The following is a 27,753-nucleotide window of genomic DNA, read 5'->3' as shown; positions in this document are numbered from 1 at the left end:
TATTTTTATATTAATAGACTGTCCTCCTTTATATAATAGACTGTACCAATTTATCCTCCCACCAGCAGTGGATAAAAGTACCGGTTTCCCTTCGACTTTCTGAGCATTGGATGTTATCACTCTTTAAAATTTTTTTGCCAGTTTGATGGGATACTGCTATCTGGTTGGTTTAATTTGCCGGATCTCGGTAACTGCAACTGAGTGTATTTTTGTTTGCTCAGTTTCTGGTTGTTTTTTTGTTTTTGTTTTTACGGTCAATCTCTTTGCTTGCTTTTGTCTTTTAATTCTTTTATTTAAAAATATTTGTTTTAAATTAACATCACAAATTTAACAATCTTTTAATGGGCTGTTCTAATCACTTAACCCAAAATATATTGAATAATCCATTATTTCCTCACTGATTTGAATTGCCAACTTTCTTACATGTAGAACTCCATCTTATGGATCTTTTCTTGGGTTTTGTTGATCTGTATCTCTGTTCCTGTGTCATTCTTACAAATTTCACAGATGTAAGGTCAATGTGAGCATTTGTAAAATAAAATACATGTGTGAAATTGTGTGGACTGTCCAGTTTAGGTATCACATATGCTGGGCTTATCAAAACCATTTAGGTAACTTACAGAGCATACTAAAAGGATAGTTTATAGAAAAATTCCTTGAAAATTGGGAGAACCAACTAAAGCCATGTGGACATGGTATGTGTTTTAGGGGTAGAGCTCTGTTTATTTTTTGTAAAAACTTCTGATTTGGAAATGTTTGTTTTCCTAAAAAAAAATCATGTATTTCATCTATTCTCAGGTTTGCTAATTGAAAGTGGTTTTATTGATCAAATTAAATACTTTTGCATTTGTTTCTAGTTTATCTTAAATCTTTCCCACTTTCCTTGATTAATTTTAGTTTTGAATTAAAAACCTATCTCCTTTTTGTTAATCTTACTTGCTTTTTAGTGTAAGAATCTAAGGATTTTCCTTTGCTTCTGCTCTGACTACATTATTATTTTGAATTTTGAATATTTCAGGTTTCATTGTCTTTTTAATCCAAGGATTGGTTAGAAGTCTATTTTCTAAATTTTGTTTTAATTTCTAATATATTTACCTTGGTTTTAGAGAATGTGACCTTTTTTTTAAGTTTTTAACTTCTCTTTTTGTGTTTTTGTAACTTAAGTCATGGTCCCTTTTAGGGACAGTGTCCCAAGTTTGTAAGGAGTATATTTCCTGGTGACTACAAAAGTTCTACATGTATTAGGTAACTGTTAGTTGTGTTTTAAAAATACTTATTGTCCAGGGCACCTATGTGGCTCAGTCGGTTAATCCCAGGGTCCTGGGATTGAGGCCCCCCCTCCCCCGCCCTCGTGTGTGCGTGTGCACACTCACTCTCTCAAATAAATAAATCTTTAAAAAAGTACTTACTGTCCTTTTTGGTATTATTTACTTCATCTATGGATTTCTGGGAGAAGTATGTTAAAATCTCTATATATAATTGTGGTAATTTTGCTTTTGCTTTACGTATTTTAAGCTGTTTAGCATCACTGGCTTCATGGCTATTGGTGTATCTTCTTCATGTATTTTAATATGAAACATGTTTGTTCTCTTAATGCTGTTTGACTTTGAATTCTAGTTTGCTTAGAGTAATGATGTCACATCTAGATTTCTTTTTGTTAGCCAAGACCCACTTTGTTTTCAACCATTATGTGTTACAATTTTAGGTTTTCTTCTATAAATAGCATTTAATGGATTTTTTTAGCTCACTTTGAGAATGTCTTTTATTTGACTACTATGAAATTATTCTCGCCATAGTGTTTTTGGGATTTTAATTTATTAAATTTAAACATTAAAAATTTGAACTTTATATAAAATATAAACAATATAAATTAATGTGGAGACAAAAGGAGATCATTGGCTGTCTGGTGAATGATGTGTGGATTGCAAAGGGGCACAAAGACTCTGGGAAGTGGGGGTGCCTGGGTGGCACAGCGGTTAAGCGTCTGCCTTCGGCTCAGGGCGTGATCCCGGCGTTATGGGATCGAGCCCCACATCAGGCTCCTCTGCTATGAGCCTGCTTCTTCCTCTCCCACTCCTCCTGCTTGTGTTCCCTCTCTCGCTGGCTGTCTATTTCTGTCAAATAAATGAATAAAATCTAAAAAAAAAAAAAAAAAAAGACTCTGGGAAGTGATAGAAATGTTCTGTATCTGTAGTGTCATGGTGGTTTCACAGATTATGCAACTGTCAAAGACTTCCTGAGATTGTGCGGTTGAAATTAATAAAAGTTATTATGTGTAAATTATTCCTCAGACTGATAAGAAAAAGAAATTAAAATCAATACTTTGATGTTGCCAGTAAGTCTTACTGGTTGGTTTCTTTGTTTACCATTGCTTTATACATTTTTCCTCTGTCTTAGGTTTTTAAAGAAAACTTTTAAAAATGGAAATACACAGTTGTATTAACTTGTTTTAGAATTTGGTCTGTGATTGTCCTGTTTTTGAAGTCAGATATTATATAAGTTCTTCAAAAAAAAGAATTAAAACAGTGTAGCTAAAACTCAAATCCTCCTTGACCACATCCCCAGTCCTGATCCCTTCCTCTCTTATTCAGAGGTAACCACTATTTATGAATTTGATTTGTTAAGTCTCTGGTCCATTAACAAACACTCTAATTTATGTATATTTATAGAAATTAACTCTTTTGAGAGTTCTAAATTTAAGCATGTGGTGTATATCATTCTGAGTTAGCATTTTTCCACTTGGGGTTTTTGAAATCTGTTTCATTCCTTTTTTAACTACTGTTTATAGTTTTCCATTATGTATTATGTTTTATTTCTTTGCTTTGAGGACAGTTACATTGTTAGCAATTTTTTGCTATTGCTCTTCAGTTTGTTTGTATTGCATAACCAATTCTTTCAGTTAGAATTTGAGGTTAGTAAATTTTCTGAGTCCTTGTATGTCTGGAGATGTACTTTTGGTTTAATTGGTTGATCTTTTAGTTCATAATAATTTTTCCTCAATTTGGAATAGATTTCATTTTTGGCCAATGAGATGTCTGTCAGTTATAGTTCTCTGCCTTAGCTAGAGCCTGTTTTATATTTTTAGAAGCATTAAGAAATTTTCTCCGTATGTCTGGTGTTCTGAAGCTCTACCTGTGTCTGGGTATTGGATGTTTTCCAGTATTTTTCAGTCTTTTCCAATCTAGACACAAAATTTGTTACTTTTTTGAGCATTCTTTCCCTTCTTCCCTTTTCTGATGGAATTTCTTTTTAGATTTGTTGATGATATTCTGGTTGTCCCCATGTCTCAATAATTTCCATATATTCCCTCCCTCTTTTTGCCCAGGGTTATAAAAATTCTTGGTTTGAACTTACAGCTCACTGAATTTTTCTTTAACTGGCCTTTCCCCTAAGTTTTTGGTTTTTAAACAGCTTTATTGAAGTATAATTGACATAGTAAGCTGCACATATTTGAAGTGCCCAACTTGAGTTTTGACATAATACTCATATGCATATACATATATTATACTCATGAAACTATCACTAATCAATAACAAACATAATCATTACTCCCCAAATTTCCTCCTGCCCCTTGGTAATTGATCCTCTCTCCCTACCTCCCCAGTCTCCAGGCAAAAATAGATCTGCTTTCTGACACTTCAGTTTGTATTTTTTGAAATTTTAAATACATGGAATGTAGTGTGTACTTTTTTTGGGGGTGGGTGAGGAGGGGCTGACTTCTTTTATTTAGTTTAATTATTTTTGAGAAATAGTTCATGAATAGTATCCCATTGTATGGATATACCAGAATTTACTTATTAATTCATCTGTTGATGTGCATATGGATTGTTTGTACTTTTTAGTAATTACAGATGAAGCACCTATGAATATTCATATACCTTACCCTCTGTGAACATGTGCTGTTATTTTTCTTGGTTAAATATCCAGGAATGGATAGCTGGATTCTATCGTAGGTGTACGTTGCTAACTTCAAAAAATTGTCAAACTGGTTTCTAAAATAAGACTTCTCTCTCTCTCTCTCTCTCTCTTTTTTTTTTGTGGTGGTGGTGGTTGTTTTGTTTATTCCCACCAGCAGTGTATGAGAGAGTTCAGTTGCTCCACTCCTGGGCCATCACTTGGTACTGTCAGTCCCTAGATTTTCTAGCATTTTGGTGAGCCTGTAGTGGCAGCTAACTGTGGTTTTGATTTGCCCTTCCCTGATGACTAGTGATGTTGAGCACCTTTTTGTGAGCTTATTTTTTGCAATCCTTAAATCTTTGATGAAGTTTTCTTTCAAAACTTTTGTGCATTTTTTAAAAATTTGTTTTGTTGTAAGAGTTCTTTACATATTTTAGAGGCGAGTAAGTCCTTTGTTGGTTACACGTTTTATAAAAATTTTCTCCCAGTCTTTGGTTTGCTTTTTTATTTTTTTAGGTATCTGGATTTTTCTTTAGAATTTAACTCTTCTCCAGTTCAGCTTATCTAATGAGTTTTTTATTTTAATAATCAGAATATGACATCTGAGTTTTAAAAATTGTGCTTTCACCTTCTACTCTGTATTTTCAATATACTTACGCTTTTTTCCTTCTTGCTCTATTTGCACCCACTTCTTCGGGGTATTCGTTACTGTCTTTGTTGAGCTTGATACCTTATCGTATTAGTTTTTTCTCAGATATTTGGTGATTATTGGTTCTGTGCTCCTCCTCTTTGTATTTAGACTTTCTGGTTACAGGAATCTGAGATGTAGGGAGCATATGCCAGCCAAGAGCTGGTCTAGGTATGGGGACTCCTTATTCCTTTAGGTTTTCACCAGCCTTCCAAGGGTATTGCCAAGTTTTTCAGCCCAAGCATCCACTCCCTGCTCCCACTTCAAAGTAGATGTTGCTACTTTTAGTAGTCGCTTGACACCAGGGGCAAGTGTATATTGGGGGGTAAGAGGAAAGTTACACTCGATGTGACTGACCCTGCTATGGAGTCTCCTAGTCATCTGGTCTTTGACTCAGAGCTCCCTCCTCTTCTCCATCCTTGGTGGGCCAACTCACTCACTTCTGGGAGGCCTTCTCTGATGAAATCCCTTTCCTTCCTCTCCCTACTAGAAACAGTTCATTCTTTGTCCTTTTTTTTTTTTTAAACCCTAGCACTTGATGTCTGTAATTCTTTGTTTATACGCCTGTCACTTATGATAACTGAACTCTTGAAGAGAAGGAACAGATTTTACTCATGTAAGTTTCTATCACCTGGAGCAACATAGAATGCTTGAATGATATTTTTCAGACATTGGGAGTTTAGAATATAAAGGGTGACAACTTGGGGCACCTGGCTGGCTCAGAGCATTCAGCTCTTGATCTCAGGGTTGTAAGTTCAAGCAATTATTTAAAATTAAAATCTTAAAAAAAGGTAACAACTTGAGGCTCCCAGGAAGAGCAGGCCAGGTAAAGGTACCACACGGACAGGTACTGGTCTGAATGTCACTCTTACTAGTAGGCTAATCTTAGGCAGGTTATTCAGTCTTGTTTAATTATTTTAATAAATGTATAAAATATGAATGCATGTGTATATGTATATATTTTTATTATAAAAATAGTACATATGCTCATTAGTTTAAGAAAACTCACTCTTTCAATGGGGAACAAATAATTTTTTTTTTTTAAGCCTGGCTGGCGGCACCAGAAAAAATTATTTTTTAAACAGGTGGTACTGGGACAACTGATATCCATATGCAAAACAATGAAGTCGACCCCCTTCCTCATACCACATATAAAAATGAACTCGTGATGCCTGGATGGCTCAGTCCATTAAGCATCTGACTCTTGATCATTTGAGGTCATGATCTCATGGTTGTGGGATCAAGCCCCATGTCAGGCTCCACACTCCGAGGATGGAGTTGGCTTGAGATTCTCTCTCTCTCCCTCGGCCCCTCCCCCCACTCACGCACACTTCTCCTAAAATAAAATTTTCAATAAAAACGAACTTGGGGCGCCTAGGTGGCTCAGTCAGTTAAGCGTCCGACTTGGCTCAGGTCTTGATCTTGGGGTTGTGAGTTCAAGCACCATGTAATTAATACTTTAAAAATAAATTAAAAAATTTTTTTACAAAATGAACTCAAAATAGATCAAAGACCCAAACATTAGAACTAAAACTATAAAATTCTTAGAAGAAAACATAGATTCAACAAGTCTTCATGACTTTGGATTAGGCAATGGTGTCTTAAATATGACACCGACAACACAAACAACCAAAGGAAAATATAGATAAATTGGACTAATCAAGTTTAAGAACTTCTCTGCCTTAAGGGATACTATCATGAAACCAAAAAGATCCCACAGAACTGGAGTAAACAATTAGATATCTGAATAGAGGCTTGTTTCTGTAATATATTTAAAAAAAAAAACCACAACAACTTAAAAAGACAACCCAACTTAAAAATGGATCCAGGATCTTAACAGACAGTTCTCCAAAGATGATACAAATGGCTGATAAGCTTATGAAAAGATGCTCAACATCATTAGCCATTAGGGAAATGTAAATTAAAGCCACATTGAGATGCCACTTCATACCCACTAGGATGGCTGTAGAAAAAGACAAAAAGCATTGATGAGAATGTGGAGAAATTGGAACCCTGCTGGTGAGAATGTAGAATGGTACAGCTGCCTTGGAAAACAGTCTGATACTTATTCTAAGTTACTATCTAGCAATTCCACTCATAGGTGAATGGGATGTGAATTAGACCTCAATAAAAAGTTAATTTTAAAAATACAAATATATCAAAAATTTTTAAAAATTTAAAAATACAGATATACAAAGGATTTTAACTAGTACTTGTCCATAGGCTTGCTTTTTTTTTTTAATTAGACCTCTCTTTAAGATTTTTTTAAACTGTGAACAGAATGCTAATTTATTTACCAAGGCTATGCAGTTTATAGTCATCAGAATTTTGAGGAGGGGCACAATCTTCTAGTTATCTAGGTACCATCAAGTATAACTAGGAAGTTCGCAGAAGTTAGGGAATCAGATCACAGGGTCTTGAAAGTGTGTTGAGTGGATATGTACGTTCAGGCCTTGGTGAAGCCTAATAACTCCCTATGTGTCCAGATTATGCATCCTGGTATTATATAATAAAGAATTTGTGTGGTCTTTGTCCCAGGTGCCTGGCACAGAGTTTCTAAAAACCATTAGAATTTCCTAATGGGAATATCTATATTATGCTAATAGAGTGACTCATGGTGGGCCCTTCATTAGCTTCCCTGGGGGCTGGTCCTTAGAAAGACCAATCATGTGATTAGAGGGCTGGGACTTTGAGCTAGCCTGACCTTTAGGGGAAGGGAAAAGGAGGGGGCCGGAGACTGGTTTTAACTAATCACATGGCCAATGATTTAATCATACCCACATAATGAAACCCCAGTAAAAACTCTAGACACTGAAGCTTTGCGAGTTTCCGGGTTGGGGAACACATTAATGTGCTGGGAGGGTGATTTTCCCTCATTCCACGAGGATAGGACGTAAAAAACTGCGTTCCCTCCCAGACTCTATGCTGTATGTGTGTTTATTGTTTATAACAAAACTGTAATCTTAAGTATAGCCCTTTTTTGAGTTCTGAGTCATTCTACCAAGTTCTCAAACCTGAAGGAATGCATTGGGGACCTCCCAGATCGGTAGCCAGTTGGTTTAGAAGTTCAGGTGGCATCTGAGGTGAGGGCAGTCTTGTGGCGGGCCATGCCCTGAGCCAGTGGAGTCTGTGCTGCTCTGGGCGGCTGGTGCTAGCATGGGATTGTTGGACACTCAGCTGGGGTTGAAACAAAGTGGCTGGTCAGGGGCATTTCTCCTTCCCTGAATGACGTGGAGTAAACCTGGGCCAGATTTTTTGCTGCTTAGTTTCTTTTATAGACTCCACATTAACAAACCTCATTTGTGAAAACATTTTTTGAGAGTAAGTAAAGTGCAATTTGATGAGGTTAAGATTTAAACCTTAAATTTAGCCTTAAAGCCTAGTTGCAGTATCATTACAAAAATGTTTCTAGTTGTTGGCCTTCCCCCCCCCACCCCTGAAGTTCATTTTTATGTTATCACATTTCTTTTTTTCTTTTTTTTTCTTTTAAAGATTTTATTTATTCATTTGACAGAAAGAGAGACAGCCAGCGAGAGAGGGAACACAGGCAGGGGGAGTGGGAGAGGATGAAGCAGGCTCCCAGCGGAGGACCCTGATGTGGGGCTTGATCCCAGGACTCTGGGATCACGCCCTGAGCCAAAGGCAGACGCTTAATGAGTGAGCCACCCAGGCGCCCCTATGTTGTCAAATTTCTTGACTTTTAGTTTCCTTTCTATAATGTTAATAATTAGATAATTACTCTTACCCCTTTTCTTCGGATGGGAGTAGATACTTGTCCAAGGTCATAGCAGGAAAGTGGTCAGGCCAGGATTTGAGTCTAAGTCTGACTCCATCATAGCCCATGAAGGAAATTCTTGAAGGATTTTAAGCTGGTATTGGATTTTAATTGGTATTGTAAAATACCAGTATAGTCTAATATATAATCTTAATGGTGACCACTTAGAATAGAATAGCTTATAATAGAATAAGCACTGTTTAGGCTTCATTTGCTGTTCTGCTTGCATTAACTAGAACTGACTCACACATGGCACACTGAACAAGTTCCATCTGCACCATCCATTACTAATCTAGGGTACCCCCAATTTGATCCCCATCAGTGTGTGAAGCCTATCTGCAAACTGCATCTGAGGAACTGTATATAGGAGCAGTAATTTACAACTTCTGTTTTTCTTTTTTTTTTTAATCTTTAAGAGCATTTTATTATACAGATCATTTCACAGAACTTTTTTTATGCTTTTAAGATTTTATATATCTTTTTAAAAAATATTTTATTATGTTATGTTAGTCACAATACAGTACATCCTTAGTTTTTGATGTAATGTTCCATGATTCATTGTTTGCGTATAACACCCAGTGCTCCGTGCAATACGTGCCCTCCTTACTACCCATCACTGGCCTATCCCATTCCCCCACCCCCCTCCCCTCTGAAGCCCTCAGTTTGTTTCCCAGAGTCTATAGTCTCTCGTGGTTCATTCCCCCTTCTGTTTACTCCCCCCTTCATTCTTCCCTTCCTTCTACCGATCTCCCTGCTATTCCTTATGTTCCACAAATGACTGAAACCATATGATAATTGTCTTTCTCTGCTTGACTTATTTAGCATAATCTCCTCCAGTCCCCTCCATTACAACTTCTGTTTTTCTTTTTCTTTTTTTTTTTTTTTAAAGATTTTATTTATTTATTTGACAGAGATAGAGACAGCCAGCGAGAGAGGGAACACAAGCAGGGGGAGTGGGAGAGGAAGAAGCAGGCTCATAGTGGAGGAGCCTGACATGGGGCTCGATCCCGTAATGCCGGGATCACGCCCTGAGCCGAAGGCAGACGCTTAACCGCTGTGCCACCCAGGCGCCCCAAACAACTTCTGTTTTTCTAGTATTTGTTTTCTTACTAGGAGAAAGGAGCTTAAGTTGATAAATTGTTGCTACCCTTCTGCGTGATCCTTCATATATGATATTTATAAGTGAGATTAATTTTAAATATTAGTTTTGGGTCTTAGCAAAAGGAGCATATTCAAGTAGAGAACTCATTTTAGTGCTGGAAATCACTTATATTATTTTTACACTCCTTACATTCAAAATTGACTTAATTTCCACTAGTATATGGCATCAGATTTGGGACATGGTTATTAATTTGTGTATTTTTTTTTTAAGATTTTATTTATTTATTTTAGAGAGAGGGCAGGGGCAGAGAGTAAGGGAGAGCAGAGAATCCCAACCAGACGCCACACTGAGTTCAGAGCCTGACATGGGGCTCAATCTTCTGACCCTGAGATCATGCATGACCTGAGCCAAAACCAAGAGTCGGATGTTCAATTGACAGGCATCCCAATTTATGTATCTCTTCTGAAGTTTTAACACTTTTTCATTGTGTGATGGTACTTTAGAAAGCATATTTGGATATAGCTTGTTCATGTCTGTTTTATGTTTATTTACTTTGTAACTTTTTATAAATTTCATTTACGTTTTTCCTGGAAATTGAAAATCAAATTTTGAAAATAGTATATTACTATTTTGGGATGACTTAAAAACACAGCTAAATAATTAAACTCTTAGCACTTGTGTTTCAAACTTACCTTCTGCATCAGTCAGCAAACTGCTATGGCCTCAATCTGCCTGTTTTCTACGGAGTTTTACAGAGTGTGGAACACAGCCAGCACTTGTTACATTCATGTATTGGTTGACCCTGGTCTGTTGAATGGAGGATTTTATCTGTTAGTTCCTGTAAACATCTACATCTGAAAGAATCATTTCTCCTATATTTCATTAAAATAGCCTTTGCGCTTTGCATGTGTTTCATTTCCCTCTGTAGTAAATTGAGCACTTCTTTAAGATTGGTCTTCCTTTTCTTTTTCTGCAACAGGATCGCTGTATGTGGTAGGGAAGTGATGCTATCTGAAGGTGACATGCTGTCCTCCTTTCTTCCTTCTGTCCTCTCGTTCCCTATTTTGGCCTCCTGGTAATTGGGGCAAGGGAGGATGGGTGGATACTACTCTAAATTAAGGTGAAATTGCTTTAATTATTTCCCCTTTACTTGAAGTGGGGGGTGGGGGAGCAGTTTCCTGCCCACATTTAAGAAATAAAAGTTACCTAGCTTTTGGCATAATCTGTTGGGGGCCATGGCGTCTTTTGAAAATCAGAAAAACATTGTAGAGTGATTCTTCAGGGGATAAAAAATGGATATATTTAGAAATAAAATATATCACAAATCTCAAAAACTCTGAAGTTAATCCTTGCCTGGGGTGGTGGGAGTCCATAGATTACAGACGTGAACCTCTGCTCTGGCCCCTCTGCTGGTAATAGAGTCAGGCAAGCAAACACGTATGTTATTAAGACCAGGAAATAAAGCTGATGTTAATTAAACTCCAGGGAATTAAATGTTTTCACTATTGCTGTATCTGGGGATTTATTATTTTTTGATCAATTTTGAAACATTAAATATAAATGTGTGACTTTTAACAATATGGTCTAATATATAATCTTGATGGTGACCACTTCTGATGTTCAAACTTTGAAGACAGACATTTGAGAAAATAAGATATTCCCAAAATAAGTCACTGGCTTAGGATAGATTTGTTTTAGTGCTGCCAGATTGTGAAGGAAAAAAGGCTAAGCCCTTGATGTTGAAACTTAGGTATGCCAATTCTTGCTTTGTGCTTAGCAGTAGTTATGAAGTACCACTGGTTGGGGCACTTGTTTCTGGTCTTGTCCTTTCTTCGCTTTTGCATGAGCCTTCTACTTAACTACTGTTTCCTAAACATTATTCATTGAATACCATCTTTATGATTTGCCTTCTGTGCACATTTCCTGGCTGTTCTTTAAGTCCACTCACTTTATAGAAGTGAAATTTATGCAAATAATTATTGTGAAATATGGGATTGAAGTACTAATTCTTTTCTGTTTGCCGCTTAAAGGAACATGTGCATATGAAGGTTTTATTCCATCTAAAATCATCTTTTATCTCACTGGAGGACATCAGGTTCATTTTGGGAAACACTCCCCTATGTGCTGAAGTTTTAAAACTCTGACCTTGAGCCACAGAGTATGATGGTAGAAGCTGTCTGTACTTGGAAGTGTCAGCAGAGATGAGGGGTTCTGGGATGGGTGGGTGCCGCCTGCTGAAATACCCTTTGCTTGGGCAAATTTGTATTGTTCTGAATATGGAGATTTTTGGCTGTGTGCATGGCAAAGCTTGGAATCCTAGCCTCACAACAGTTGCTTTGTTTCTTTAATTGCCCCCCCATACCTCCCCCACACATGCAACATACGTATGTAGCTCCGGTTTTCCTAAGTTTTATTTTCTTTTGCAGGTTTGATCTTGCTCTTCTACCTAGTCTTTTATGGGTTCCTGGCTGCACTTTTCTCATTCACAATGTGGGCTATGCTTCAGACTCTGAACGACGAAGTTCCAAAATATCGTGACCAGATTCCTAGTCCAGGTAATTATGTTGCAGTTATTGTGGCTTTTAACTAAATTTGGTTATACTTTGGGGTGCCTGGATGGCTCAGTTGGTTAAGTGTCCGACTTTTGGTTTTGGTTCAGCTCAGGTCAAGATCTCAGGGTCTTGAGATCAAGCAAGCCCTGCGACAGGCTCCCCACTCAGTGGGGAGTCTGCTTCTCTCCCTCACCCTTTGTCCCTCCCCCTGCTCACAGCTTCACACATGTGTGCGTGCGTTCTCTCTCATTTTTTTTTTTTAATCTGGTTATACTTTATCTTCACTATAAACTTTGGGGTTAGGTAATGTGAAAATGTTGATTTTTGTTGTTTAATATTTACATACTGATAGAAAGATCTTCAATATTTACATACTTATATGAAGACCTATAATATTTACATACTGATATGAAGACCTGAGCTGATAAATCTTGAGTCCTTTGCCAGGAGTAAGCAGGAGTGAATATGGAGAATCATAGTGAAGCCAAATTTGACCAATGTGGTTATGAATGGCTTTTGTGAATATTGTGTAGCATTTTCACTTTGCCTTGAGTAATTTACTTATCAAGTATATAGTTTAGCTCTAGCTTAGGCTTGGTCTTGTAGAATACAAGCTTCGTATCTTTAATTGCTTAGTATGGAAGTGGTAAGAAATATTAAATAATGATACATCAATAGGGAATAAAATGAGTATACTCTTATGTATTTAATTCTTGTCCATTGATTGTTGGAAGGAAAAAAATTCTCCAGGATACTCCACTACAGAAAAATTCTTAACTGAAACACTTGTTTAAATCATTTTCTTCCTCCTGATTTCATTCTTTTAAAGCTGTCTTTGAATGCCAGCTTTGCCTTTGTTGAACATGGCTCTTGTCCTCAAGGTGCTGGCAGTGTTTATAGAAGAAGATAACAATGTGCAGAACTCCAGTATATGTAATTCCCCAAAATGTGAACAACTTCTTGAGATAATAGAGAAGAGCAGGCTTCTCGTGGAAGAGGGGAATTTGGATAGCAGGCAGGTGGGCAGGCAGGCCAGGGAAGGTAGGAGTGTCGTCGAGGTTTCTTTCTGGACCGGTGGTTCTCATCCAACAATGATTGGCTCCCCCGAGGGCCCTGTGGTCTTGTCTGGAGACAGTTTTGGTTGTTACAACTGGAGAGGTGCTACTGGTGAGCAGAGGTCAGGGATGTTGCTAAACATCCTAAAATGCACAGGACAGCCCCCCCCCCCAAAGGCTTATCCAGCCGAAAATGTAAATAAATAGTGCCAGTGCTGAGCAACCCAGACTGTAGACCCTTGCTCACTGCATGGATTCGTGAGCCTTATCAACAGCCAGACTGCACCAGTTTCCCCAACCATCTTTTCTTGGAACGTTTTGTTCTAAGGCCTTTTCCTTATTTTGCTGCTAAAATTTGTGTAAACATCAGGAATCACTCTTTTCTCTTTTTTAGTTTATTTGACCAAGTATCAGAGACTAGCTCCATGCTTACTTTCCCCTCATCTCTCACTTTGCCCTGTTTTCTCTTTCTTCCTAGGCTAATTTTTTTTTTTTTAAGATTGATTTGAGAAAGTGAGTGCATGCATGCATGTGCATGAGTGGGGGGGAGGGGCACAGTGAAAGAGAGAGGGAGAGGGAGAAAAATCTCAAGCACACTCCATGTTGAGTCGGGAGCCCAATAGGGAGCTCGATTTCACGACCCTGAGATCATGACCTGAAATTAAGAGTCAGATGCTTAACCGACTGAGCCACCCAGGCACCCCTATGTAGCTTAATTCTAGAATAATTATTTTTCTTGCTACCTAAGTTATGTGACTTTATGATCATTGAACGTGATCTAGTCTAGTTCAGAAATATTATACTGTTTATAATTACATGAATAAAAGCAATAAAATGTGTTCCATATATTTCAGTTTCAAACTGAGGTCTTTAAAATTATTTACAACTGTACTGTAATACTTAAAGTCTTATCGGTAATTTAATAAATATATGCACACACATATGTATATATAATATTGGACGAATACATACTAGCTTGTTAAAATTTTCTCCTTACAAAGTGATTATGGTTATTATTTTTTCTTTCTACTTGTATTTTCTATGGTATATACAATAATGTACTGGGTTTTTTTGCATTGACCATATTGGTTTTAATTTTAAATGACATCATTTCAGTAATATTGTTCCTACCCAGTAAAATAAGTGCTAGTTTGAAATTGGTGCGTGTAAGTCACCTATACATACATACAACATAAACACATACTGCTCCTCACACCCTGACAGACCTGCACGTTATGTGCACATGCTCTCATACTCCAGTGGTGTAAACGGGAAGGAGATAGAGGAGTTACTGGAGTCTTTACATTCTGTTGATGTTCTTCCTTTTGGATAAGGCAAGACTATTTGCAGGAATTAAGCTTGCCGTGTCAAAAATGCACCTATACTATACACGCCTGCCATGGTTTTTTACTTAAGAGTTTCAAATCAGCTGTTAAATACCAAGTTACTAGGGGTCCAAGAGCATTGTTAGGCAAGGTCCGAGAAGCAACTGGTATCAGGAACTCAGTTTTAGGGGCATCTGGCTGGCTCAGCCGGTAAAGCATGCAACTCTTGATCTCAGAGTTGTGAGTTCAAGCCCCACATTAGGTGTAGAGATTACTTAAAAAAAATAATAAAATCTTTAAAAAAATTCAGTTTCGTACTTTGAGGTCTTAATACAAGAGTTTTTGCAAATTGAATCATTAAAACAATCCCTTAGAAATTAGTCATGTAAAGGAATGTAGTCTTTTGTATAAAGCATAGATATCTTCATGATTTTCTTTAAAATTTCTTTAGTTTAGAAATCTGGATATTTTGTATTGGGTTTTTCTTAAAGTTAGGTGTTTTCAATATAGTTATGTGCAAGCTGCCTTGATTCTGTTACGTTTTACTTGCAGGATATTATATCTTGTTCCTGCTATAAAAACCTTAAAAAATAAGAACAATTTCATACATATACAGATGGTCATTTAATATATTGGACAGTAAGACATTTTATTCTTTCATTAAATACTTTTACAAAAAGTCTTAAAGTTATTGTAGATTTTATAGAGATTTTACAGTGTATGGAATATCAGGCATAGGAGGTTATCCAAATCCAAGTGGTCTCTGGTCTGTTGATGCCGGTGAATGGGGAGTTTAATTGGTCTTTTGTGCTGAATATAGACTAAGATTTGCTCTGCCATGTAGGAACATTGTTTGATCATGTTTGGGTAGCATTGCATCTAGTTTAACTCAAGATTCAGGCAAACCAACACAGGCAAGTTTAGGGTTTAAAAGAAACTGTATTTTATCTAAAATGTAACACTGTATTTAAAAAACAAAACAAAACAATAAAATGTAACACAGTATGTTAACCATCCTGAAATTAAAATGAAAAAGCAAAGAATTAGATGTCTGTGAGCAGCCGTTTTAATGGAAACTAAGACAACCCTTGTTACTTGTATATTTTCAGATTCAGTACAAGGCTTAGCATCTCTAATAACTTTGATATGGGAAATGGTTAGAGACCAGTGAAAATTTTAGGACTGTTTTTAAGCCTGAGTGCAAGGCTGAATTAATAATCTAGATCTAATGCATATTTATTTATTTACTTATTTATTTATTTATTACAATTTATTTGAGAGAGAGAGTGTGTGTGTGCACATGCGCAAGTGGGGGAAGGGGCAGAGGGGAAGCCGACTTTCCTGCTGAGCCAGGGAGCCTGACATGGGGCTCAGTATCCCAACCGGGCAGATCATGACCTGAGCCAAGAGTCGGATACTTAACCAAGTGAGCCACTCAGGTGCCCGCCCCTAGATCTAATGCTTTTTAAACAAAGAAAGCTTATATTAAAGGTGGAATTACCTTTCTTACAGATAAATATGCTTACATTTTCTTTTCATAAACTCATTCAGCATGTTCTGTATACATGGGTGTTAACTCCTGATATGAAACTGTTGGTGGTTATATTCCAAACTCTTCATGTGAAAACCACATTTTAATTATAGAGCAGTGTTTTATTATTGAAAGAATATTTAACCATAGAGTTAAAATTGTATAGGCCTCTTTCATCGAGTAAGTTTTATGTCTGTTTCCATACAGTTGTAACTTGAATTGAAGTGGGGAGACTTTGATTTGCTAAAATTTTTGTCACATTAATAGCAGATTGGCAAAACCTAAAAATATTTGATAGAAAAATGAATATAGGAAGTACAAACTAAATCTGCAATTTTTAAAGTCAGGAACAGAGCAATTATAATTAACTGTGGATAATCAGATTTAGGGGAGGTTTTTTTTAACTGATAATGTCAGATGATTTTGAAGATTTGCCATTCTCTTATTTAAATGTGCCATCGTAATCAGAAGTGAGAAGTTCTTGGTAATTTCAGCATATCTGTGAACACAGTTTTCCATATAATTTAATGGGATCTGTCCTTTAGATACAAGAGCAAGGAAAAAGAAGGAAAGAAGGGAATTTCCTGGAGTTAATTTTCCTCCTTTTTCTTTTATCTCTTTATAGGACTTATGGTTTTTCCAAAACCACTAACTGCACTGGACTATTCATTCACTGTGTCTGACCCGGAGTCCTATCAAGGGTACATTGAAGACCTTAGGAAGTTTCTAAAACGTAAGTATGTTGTCTTAGAGTAAGGTAAAAGATTTTAGTTACTAGAGAAACTATATGATAGTGATTACTTTCAGAAATGATTACTTTTAGAAACAACTTTCTTACAGTCTGTTTTACCTTTTTTTTTTTTCTTCTGTTAAACACAGTCCACTGAGAGGACTTTCAAGATTTTATAATTAGTCGTGAAAATATTCTAACTTACAGAAAGACCTAGGGGTCTAAGCCTAATGGGCAGTTGATTTGACTTTTCTATAATAAGTGCATGAATAAGTCTGTTGAGACATATTTATATCTGCATTGAAAAGTATTTAAAGCAAAACTAAGTTCCATAAAAACAATGACTCTTAGGTATTGGGATCTTTTGGATCCAATGTACTTGTGGAAGGGAAAAGGAATGGTATTTATCATTTAAAAAAACAAAACCAAATACCTGTCTGCTGTGGTTTTGGAGTTAGCAGTCTGTAATGCTTTCTAATAGTCATTCTAGCCTATTTTTCCTCTTGTATTAACTTAACTCTGTGGTATTAACATGCACATAAATAATCATCACATGCCCTGGCCTGTTGGTTCTCAGTCACCTCACCTCTTCCTCAGGCACAGAGATCTACATTCATTCCTTAGAACAATAGGACCCCATTGCCAAAATGACTGATTGAAGCTTTCCTGACAGCCTAGTTCGCCTGTTTAACTTTCCCTCACTATTCTTCTACCTCATTGGGACTTGGACTTCACTGACCCTTTTATTTTATCCCAGCCCCTTCTCTCTGACTTCCCTTTTTACCAAGCTTATTAATTCCATGGTTTTTCATTTCATTTTTAGTTTTGCCAGTACTTTAAAATTCCTTACCTGTCAGTCTGCTTGTCATAAAGTGCACATGGATGAAGCCACATAATTCTCCTAGATGAAACCTTATAATTCCTGGAGGAAGCCCGTTCTTTGAGCCTGCCCCCTGAGCAGGCTGCTGAATACTTGACCACCTCGCCAAGTAGACCAGCCCTACTACCTGGCAATCCCACTGAATTTCTCTGGATAATTCTCTGAAGGGATTATTTCCATCTTCTACTCAAACCTCTAACCTGTTACCTTTTCCCTTTCATATAACCTGCCTTCCTCCTTAAAGAAATAATGGAAGTACTCAGATGGGAGTTCTACCAGTTTTCCCTTTACCAGTAAAACAGACCTACAGTTACAGCCATTTTGTCTGTGATATTTCTCCTGCTTTGATGCCCTTCCTCGCATTTAGGGCCACCTGTACCCGTTCTCTTTCAGTGCCTTGGAAGCATTATTTGCTATTCCTTCTCCTGTACATTTAGCCTCACTTTACTGGGTCCTTCCCATCAGCATGCAGAAGTCCTCAACTTCCTCTTATCTTAAATCAAAAACCTCTTGATCCTACACCATCCACTTGGCTGTCTCTCTACATAATCCATGGTTTACAAACCAAATAGTAAAGAAAGGTCTATAATGAAAACGTTTCCTGTCCTCCTCCTTTTTAGCTGCAATCCTGTTAATTTACTCAACAAATATTTTTTGGAGGGCCTTCTTTGTGTCAAGCACTCTTCTAAGTTCTGTCAGTGAACACAAGACAAATGTGTTCATGGAGTTTGTAGTCCAGTGGTGCATGGTAAGGTGATGAGTGCTGTGGAGGAACATGAGGTGGAGATGGGAGAGATGGGAAGGGTTACAATTTTGAACTGGGTGGTCGAGGAAGGCCTCATGGAAGGGGACCCTTGAAGAAGGATCTGAAGGTGAGGGAACTAGCCTGAGGCTTACAATGTCAGGGTTTATCAAGGAAGGTAGAGGGGCTGGATAGAGTAAGCAGGGTGAGAGTTGGAGGAGCTCAAGGTCAGGGAAGTAAAGGAGGACTAGGTTGTATAGGTCTCGTTAAGTTCTTTGGTTTTTACACTGACCAAGTTGGAGGTTTTTAGGCAGGGAATAACATCATCTGACTAATTTTTAAAAGATCAGAGGCTGCTTTCTTGAACTATGGGGGGAAACAGAGAAGCTAGATGGGAGGCCATTACACTAATGCAGAGGAGTAGAATGATGGTATGGCAAGAGAGGAAGCAATGGAGGTTGTCAGTAATTGATTCTGGATACATGTTCAGTGGGAAAGAACTTCATGGTTTTGAACTTTCTCTTACAGTATTTTTTTTCTATATCTCTAAATATACTTTCCTGGTGGTTCTTGATTTATCACTCATCATCTTTACTTCCTGCCATGACAGATGAGGATTTACCTCACGTGCCTCAGACCTTCCCCCACTCACCCAGTTCAATAATTGAATTACTAGTTTTAGTTTCGTTATTGGTCACCTTTTTATAGTCTTTGTCTTATTCTATCATCTGTAGACACTCTTCTGATTTCCTTATTTGTACACTGTCATTTGAGGTATCCTCTTGAGTCCCTTTATTTCTGGAAAACTCCTTAGAGCCTTTCCCCTCCCACCATAGTCTGTACTAGTAACTGTTTAGGCCTTTAACTATCTAGCTGTCATTTTTGGGACTCTTTATCCACTTAAGTTGGATTCACTGTTTGTTGGCTCCTGCCTTCTTTTTTCTTAATTTACTGCCTGGTTTAATGGAGTATATTTATTTCAAGTAACTTCATAAGAAAAGAGACATGAAATGTAAATTTTGAGTCCTTTCATTTCTGAAAATGACCTAATTCTGCATTTATAGGTGATAGTTTAGCTGTATATAGAATTTTAGTTTTTTGTATTTGCCTTTTTCTCCTTTGCAAGGCTGGTTTTTTAATTCTGTTTCTAAATGTATTTCCTTTGGGTTCTAAAATTTGTTTTTGTTTCAGTCTCTAAAATACCACTTTACTGGGAACTTGATGGGGATCTTTCAGGATGAAGGCTTAGGTTCTCCAGTTCAAGGAAATTATCTTGCATTATTACTCTGATAATTTCCTCAGCTCATTTTCTGGTTCTTTCTAAAATTATTCTGTTAGTTGGGTCTTGGATCTCTTGTTTTTCTCTCATTTTCTGTTTTACTGTATTATACTTTCTGGGGGATTTACTTTTAACTCTTTAACCTTCACCCCCCCCCCCTTTTTCAGTTGTTATTGCTAAGTTTTAGGAAAACCATTCCCATGTTAAAAGGTACCATCAAGGGTACCACTTAAAATTTAAAGTTCTGTTTTGTTCAAATTAACTTTTCCCCTTTCAGGTCTTTTCCTTTCAGGTCTTCCCTTTCCTTTCCTGTTGACCTTTCTTTGTCTTATTTTAGGTTTTCCTCAGGTGTATAGGGCTGTCTGGTTACTCTGTCTGGGATCAGTGATCTATGTCCATGTCCCATCATGCCTTGGACTTGGGGGGAGGGGTTTTTTCATAATCTGACTATTCATCATTACAACTCCTTGCATTAGAGTGATTTTGTATTGAAGTAGAATATGGCATAATACAAAAATGGTCACTGATGAACTGGCCTATACCAAAAGGTATATGCAGTTGAAGCCCTTGGGGGAAATTGGTGAAGGCGTCGGAATATTTCTTGCAAAATGATCTTTATCATTGTGCCACCAACTTCAAAAAGGAAGTGAGGAGTGTCATGTGGTACCTATTGTGTTGTAGAAGTTTAACACTATCTTCCAAATCTTTTAATCCTTCTTTTAAATGAGTACATAATTACAATTATAATCTAATTTTTGATAAATAAAAGATGAAACCAAAGTTGTTTTTTTTTGAAACCAAAGATTTTTTGACACTTTTCTCGTAAACACATTGACTTTGAAATTTTTGTTCCTGTTTTGGTTGAATTCACTTTAGGTGGCCTTTTTCTGGTACCAGTTGTACCCACACACCAGTAGTTCTTATTGAGGTACTGCTGCAGCGTATCTTTTAACTATGTATTAGTATCTCTCAGTAAACACATTCTTTGAGGGCAGGGACCACATCAGGCTTGCTCACTGTTGTGCCACTCTTGCCTAACACTGTGTCAGTAGGGAGCAAACAGCCAAAAACCCATTGTGTATCTCTCCCTCTCCTTTCTTCCCCATCTCCAGGTTGTGACCATTTGACTCCTTTCTCACTTGAGTTTATCTAAGATGTTACCTCTGTTTCTGCTAAAAAAATAATAAAAAAAATAACACCCTTCTCTACGTTAACGTTAACTCACAGGTGTCCGCTGATGCTCGCGTTGTTGCAGACCCTACAGAGCAGACTGCCCTAGCACCGCGTATCTTTAGGCCCTTCAGTTATGATTATTAATGTCTGTTTTCCCCATTGTACTGTAAACTCCGTAAGGGCAGCCGCAATGCCTTTTTATGTTCTCACCACTATATCTTTTTTTTTATGGGAGTACAAAACTTCGAGGTGTACAACATAGTGATATGACAGGTTTATAGGTTGTCACCATCTTTTGGGCCACGAGCATAGGCGGCATTCAGATAAAGCTATAGCCATGGCTGGCGCCACCTAATGGTAAGAAAAGAGATTGCTCTGTAATCCAGTTTGTGTCATTGTTGACTGCAGTGAACTTCAGAACTGTGAAAAGTGAAAGGAACAAGCTTAACAGTTTTTTGTCTTCGAAAAGCATCGTCCAAACAATGATGTGTTCCTGGTTGTGTTTAAGATCTGTTTCTGGCTGATCTATGTACACATACATATATGTTTCCTTTTTAGCATATGATTTAGAAGAACAGAAGAATCTCACAGCCTGTCCTGATAGAGCACTTTTTGAGCAGAAGGGCCCAGTTTATAGTGCATGTCAGTTTCCTCTTGCCTTACTTCAAGCCTGCAGTGGTGTGGATGATCCAGAGTTTGGCTACTCCAGAGGAAACCCTTGTGTTCTTGTGAAAATGAACAGAGTATGTATATATTTTGCTGCTACTGCTTTTTTCTAGTATCTTCTATTAAGAAGCTGGCAGTGTTTTTTAATCTCATTTTGGGGTAACTCGCATAAAAGATTAGCCATGGTATTAATTGACCTTTGGAAAATTAATACAGAAAAAACCAAAGTCATCACATGGGCAAGGATCGTTAATGCCGCTGGTACTATTTAGGTTGCCACAAAACTTCTCTTTTGGGAGGAATGTTTACATTTTACATGCATTTGCATGTAAAATGCATAAAAGTTCAAAACATAAAAAGATCCTCCCACAAAACAGATGTTTACTGTCTGTTGCCATGCTACATACGTGAAAGTAGCCTCAGTACATAGAGCTGAATAGTGCTGTGTCTTATGGGATTCTCCCCAGCGTATGCATTTTGTGGGACAGACAGATGTGAGATACGGCAAGGCTCTGTGGAAGCCTTATGGAAACATATGTTGAGGGTTTGACCCAATATATTTTCATGAGAAACCATTTTATGCTTCTGTAATTCTTACTATTAGCATTTAAGGTTTCTGTTTGTTTCTTGTTTTAAGGGTAACAAAGTACAATACTATGTTTTACTCAGTTCTTTGGTAACAGATTTACTTTTCTAAATTGCCCCAGTATAGTAATAAGACAGCTAATTGGTAAGATTATTATACTGAAAAGTCCATTCTAATCCTCTAAAATAAAATTAAAAGGCATATGTAACAGTTTTAATACAGTTGATATCCCTCTCAACCCTTCCACCCTGGATCCCCAGCAACCCAACAGGAGGTTTTTTCATGTATGTTTGTGATGTTTCAATTAATCAGTTTTTCTTTACCTTAGATAATTGGATTAAAACCTCAAGGAGAACCAAGGATCGAATGTATTTCAAAGGTTAGTATTGAAAAAATAACCCAACTTCTGTTAAAGCTTTAGTGTATCTTAATATTTTAAAAGTCAATGATTTTTAGTCATTTTAGTCCTCTGCCAGTCTTAGAAGAATAAAATTCCACCAAACTTTGGGTGTAGAGCCCTTATTTGCAAATGATAATTCAAAAAGATGTGTTTTCCATGTGCACTGATTTCACTGTGTTTACATTTACACATATCATTTCATTGATTGAGATTTTTTTTCTAGCTTAATAACATTGAAATGGGGGTTGGCTTTATAATGGATGGTGTCTTAATAGTGTATCATAAGATTTTTTCTTTAATAGTACATAAATTGGTGTTCATCAGTGGCATCTGAGAGTTCATGAAACATGGTACATCTTCCTTAAGGCAGAGGCAGTTCTTTTTTTCTAGAGTGCTATGCAGTTTTCATCTCATAACTTCTTTTGTTTTCTCTCCATGCTGCAAGTGCAACTAAGACAAATATGTAAATGATGGGTCAGAGTTCGGAGGAGAAAATTTTAAGTTCTAAATTTTATTGTGTAAAATTAAGCATTCCAACCCCAAATCTGTCAAAAGTATCTTACTTGAAACGTTACATTGAAATCAATTCTAAAGTCGTTCGTGGAGAAAACTGTATTCCTTTTAGCCATGAATGGATTTCTTATTTGGGCGGAAACTTCTTGCTCAGTGGTTCTCAAATTTGTTAATGCATCAGAATCACTTGGAGGGCTTGTTGGGTACCATTCCCGGAGTTTCTGACTCAGTAGTTCTGAGGCGAGGCCCAAACTTCGCATTATTTCTAACTAAAGTGTCCAGGTGTTGGTGATGCTGGTGGTCTCAGGCTCACACTTTGAGAACGCCTGCTTTAGAGTCTAATAATAATTTCTTTTGAATATTTATTCACTGTTCAGAATAAAAAGCCAGGAAAGTTAGGGTTTCTCATCTGGGTTGAAGTATACATGTGTGAACCATAGGCAAATGCACTTTACCTCCTTGTACCAGAGTCAGCTCAGCCAGCATGTTACTTAAAACCAGATGCTATATCTAAGCTGAGCTTTTCTTGATAAACAGATCTTTCTGAAAATCTAAGCACATAACTCTCATCTCTTAGGCCAAGAAAACATTATGGCTACAAGACACATTCAGAAGAAGTAACTCTATTATCCTCCTTGCTTGCAAGTCTTTCCCATAGAAAGTTCCCGAGGCTTGGGTGCTAGACTTGGGCCAGGTAGAAATGCTAATTTCATGACCGTGTACCTGTACGCAGGAGCTTCTGCCTTTGCATGTGAGCAGAGCTCTCTGGAGAGGTGGCTCCGGAGCCAACACTACTAAGAAAGGAAAACACATTTTGGCCAGAAGGGCAAAAGCTGTAAACTCCTTTCCTAAGATTTCAATTCTGTAAACCTTTCGCCAGTATAAACAACTCCATGTAACTGTTCCCTTAGGGTTTTAAATGGATTTTTATCTATTGTGTATCCTGTGCTTCTAGAATAGTTGGCAGAAGTGGTAAAGAAAAATCCCGATTCATGACTCAAATTTCAGTTTGTTGTTCCTTTTTGACGATGTATATAAAGCATATAAAGTAAAGTAGCTGGGGATTTTATTTAGTTGTGGAATAGGTTTGTTTTTAGAAAGTGTGTTAAAATTGTATTGTACTCCTAGGCTGGTCACAAAGGAGTAATCAGGTGGAAGCGCACACTTGAGAGGTGTGGCTCTAGAGCGGATGGGAACATTGCCTGCACATCATAGTTGCTGTTTTCACTACATGTGTCTGTATCAAGTGTTCTTTAAATTCTTTAGTTGACTTAATTTTTAAGAACATAAGATACAAATGTATTACATAAAGTTTGATCTGCTTTAAGTGTTTTAGACAAGAGTCCTGAAAATACTGAAATATTGATAACAACATGCTCCTGGGCATTTAATTTAAAAGATGGTTCCTGCAAAAGATGGAATATGTCTTTTTTTAAACATTTTTCTATAAAAGTGAATCCTATTCATTTAGGAGGAATACAGAAAAATGCAGAGGGAAAAAAATTGGTTAAATGCTGCCCAGAGATAAACACTGCTTAGAACATTTGGTTTGTGTTCAAGTCTTTTAAGGGTGGTGAGTGTTAAGAAAATACACTCATTTTAAAACTTTTTTCAGTGGAACTTAGTGACTGTTAATAAGACTCTTGGACTTAGTTACTCCTCGGTTTCCAATACGATGTCATTCAGATACTTAGAAAACTATGACACGTATGCTTCACCCTAAAGTATCCTTTTTCAGATGGGCACTTCAACAGTCCATAAAGTAAAAGCTTGCCATTGTGTTTTTGGTACAAACCAAGAGAATACTTAAGAGTCATTCACACCTGGGTGACCTTAATTGAGCCTCAGTTTCCCTGTTGGTAATTGATCCTGCCCACAGAAGGGTGTTGGGCGTAAAAGAAGTTACGTGGGGTGTCTGGCTGGAAGTACCAGCTCAATAAAATGTAATCCACAGAAAATCTCCTTTACATGTTGGGGAACATCTCTTTCTGTGAATTAAGCTCAGGTATTAACAGAAATTAGGTTAAACAAAAGCAATTAATACAGAAAGGCACTTTTTTCTTTACAGAGTATAAATGTAGGGTGGGGGCTGGAAATGGTTTCTGCAGCTTCTCTTAGCTTTGTTATCTCCTATTCTTGCCACCTACCTTTGACCTGGGTCATGAGAGCTTGCCCATCTTGTGGGGTATCGTTACTGTGTGCATTGTGCTGTCATCTTGCTGTGTCACTTGTATGTCGCATGTGCTACTCATTATCGTTACATAAGCAAAATAGAACTCCTTAGGGGAGATTCTTAGTTCTGCTGCGTGCTTTCAAAAATAGCAATTAGTGCATTTAAATCTAGAATTGAAGCATTTTATTTTAATTCACGCTTAGTAAACTTCCACTGATCTTGGTCATTGTCATCTACTCAAGTAGTGTGAAAGTTACAGTTGTTAAAAATTAGTCTTATACAGAATATGTTACCTGGGAATTCTCATTGTTTTTATCAAGAAGAATAGAGAATAGCATGAATGAGTTGGATTATGGATGATTAATTTGTATATTTGTCACATTTAGCAGTCTTTTAAATACATGGAATACCAGTAAATTTGATTACTTCGATTTGCATGTGCTCATAAATTTAAGGGTATTTAAATTGGTTAAGAAGAGTTTTGCTTGGAGTACCTTAAATTTTTCCTAATGGTTTTTGGCACTTGCATCATAATTTTCCCTTCTGGTTACCATTATGGTTACTAATCACAGGAAACTTTGCTGCCTCCCAGGCCTGAATCCTGCATTCTGCAGTGTGGCAGCCACTGCTTATTTTAAATCATTTCAGGAGTACATTGGTCCCATCCAGACTGCTGCCTTCCTGCTGTCAGTGGCTGGAGAACTGGCATTTGGTAGTTGGAAGGCAGGTAAGATTTTTAGACAGTGCATGAACAGATCTGGCTATAAGTTAGAAGGGACTCTGCTGGAAAACTTGTAGGCTAGATCAGGAAATGTAAGAAGAGTCAGGATAGTTTGTGTTAAAGGATTTAAACCAGGACTACCATGACTCTTCTCAAAAATGTACTTGTAATTAATGCAGTTGGAACATCATTGTAGAATCACCGTACTGTTCATAACTGATACTGCCTTAATACATAATTTTGTTTTTTGTGACCTAAAAAGAGCTTTCTCTTGTTTTCTATTTCAGAGTGAAAACACAGCAGCTCTATCAACTTATCCTCCCAATGGAGTTATAGATTTAAAATATTTTCCATATTATGGGAAAAAACTGCATGTAAGTACTGAGAAGTTTGTAAGTGGTCATGACTCTTGGGGAATTGGCACATCTGTATTAAAATGTCACTTGTCTGTCCTCTGTTCTGGTCTTTAAATATAAATGGTGATGCCAAGTAGAGATCCCACATCTACAGTTCAAAACTTATTTTCAAAATACCATTTTCTTTCTTTCTTTAGAATGTGCATAGAGTGTGCACAGAGATGGAAACAAAAGTGGCTAGAATAGTACAAAGAACTCCTGGAGGCCTTTTCCCTAGATTTCCCAAGTGTTAGTATTTTACCTCCTTTGTCTTACTAGTCTCCATTTATGTATAATTTCTTTTCCTGAACCCTTTGGGATTAAGTTATAAACATGGTGTCTCTTTACACTAATGCTTGTTTTATTTTCCTAAAAATAAGGACGTTCTGTATAACCATAATATAGTTAGCAAAGGAAATTAACATTGATACAATACTATCATCCAGTCTGCAGAAATTTTACCAGTTGTTCCAGTAACCTCCTTTCTTGCAAAAGAAAAAGTGTTTTCTTGGTGCAGGGTATCACATTGTTACATCTTTTATAACCTGGAACAGTTCCTCTGTCTGTTTTATGCCCTTCTACTCTTCCAAATTGAGCACAGGACTGCTTTTGGCCTATTTTATGTTCCTCAGTTTGAGTTTGTGTCATGTTTTTCATGATTAAATGTAGAGTGTACATTTTTGGCAAGAATGCCTCAGAAGAAATGTTTTCAGAACATCCTGTCAGGAGGGTCATGGCATTGATTGGTCACAGTAGTGATGGTAACGTTGACCACTTAAGCGGGGTTCGGGTGGTTATCAGCCAGGTTTCTCTCCTTTGAAGTTTTTTTTTTTTTTTCTTTTGTAATCAGCAAGTATCATGTGGAGAATACTTGGGGAGTCTACACAATTCTGTTTCTCCCCTAGCTTTAAGCATGTGTTGATTCTTGCCTGAATCAGCTACTAATAGGATTGTTCCCAGATGTTTTTCTAATTCCATCTTTCTTTCCTCGTTGGCATTCTGCTCTGGGAAAGAGCTTTATTTACATCCATATATTCTCATGGACCCTTACGATCTGTTCTATTCATTTTGATGCTAAAATTGTCCCAGGTTTGGCCAGTGAGAGACCTTCGCGCTGGCTCCTATGTCCTTTAGACATGGTCCCATGATTCTTTGAGTACCGCCTTACTTTCTGGCACTGCAAGGTATTCCATATTCATCTTGTACTTTCTCTGTCTCAGTCCTGGAATCAGCCCCTTAGTTCCTTTTAGTGAAGGAATGTGTCTAGAAACCACAGTGATGATAATACAGTTAGGAATATATTTGCATCAAATTACACAGCAACCATGAGTATCTAGGAGATCTGAGTAATCAGTAAGGTAGTGCTTGGGTGCAAGGGGAAACTCAAACCAAGATTATAGAGTATCAAAAAAATGATTATGAGACCCAACCTATGCAGTGCTCACAGGAACATTCATAGCCATCTAAACCCTTCTAGCTGTAAAAATTTAAGTGAAAAATGAGTATCCAGTTCAAAAGAAAAAAAGCATGTAATAAAGACTTGTTTTTTAAATTTTCCAGAACAAACCAA

At 37.2% G+C, this 27,753-nt stretch overlaps 2 protein-coding genes across 4 annotated transcripts in view; one reads left to right on the top strand and one right to left on the bottom strand.

Annotated features, from left to right (window-relative positions):
• ATP1B3 (ATPase Na+/K+ transporting subunit beta 3) overlaps positions 1–27,753 on the top strand; it is a 41,168-nt gene that overhangs the window by 12,345 nt on the left and 1,070 nt on the right. For both annotated transcript variants that reach the window (XM_026497163.4, XM_057316020.1), the window contains 5 exons: positions 11,889–12,017; positions 16,551–16,658; positions 21,288–21,472; positions 22,310–22,360; positions 26,076–26,162. In XM_026497163.4, the coding sequence (XP_026352948.1) occupies positions 11,889–12,017; positions 16,551–16,658; positions 21,288–21,472; positions 22,310–22,360; positions 26,076–26,162 (560 nt within the window). The remainder of the gene's footprint in view (positions 1–11,888; positions 12,018–16,550; positions 16,659–21,287; positions 21,473–22,309; positions 22,361–26,075; positions 26,163–27,753) is intronic.
• The window catches only part of TFDP2 (transcription factor Dp-2), a 215,269-nt gene continuing 197,559 nt past the window's right edge, over positions 10,044–27,753 (bottom strand). Inside the window, exon 13 of one of the 2 annotated variants that reach the window (XM_044383454.3) lies at positions 10,044–27,446. The gene's annotated coding sequence lies outside the window, so the exon portion shown is untranslated. The remainder of the gene's footprint in view (positions 27,447–27,753) is intronic. The other variant, XM_048216264.2, reaches the window with a different exon arrangement.

The sequence above is a fragment of the Ursus arctos genome, unplaced genomic scaffold (genome assembly GCF_023065955.2).
Source record: "Ursus arctos isolate Adak ecotype North America unplaced genomic scaffold, UrsArc2.0 scaffold_20, whole genome shotgun sequence".
Classification (NCBI taxonomy): Eukaryota; Metazoa; Chordata; class Mammalia; order Carnivora; family Ursidae; genus Ursus; species Ursus arctos.
The sequence above is the reverse complement of the archived record's forward strand: the minus strand, read 5'-3'. Positions and strand labels throughout refer to the sequence as shown.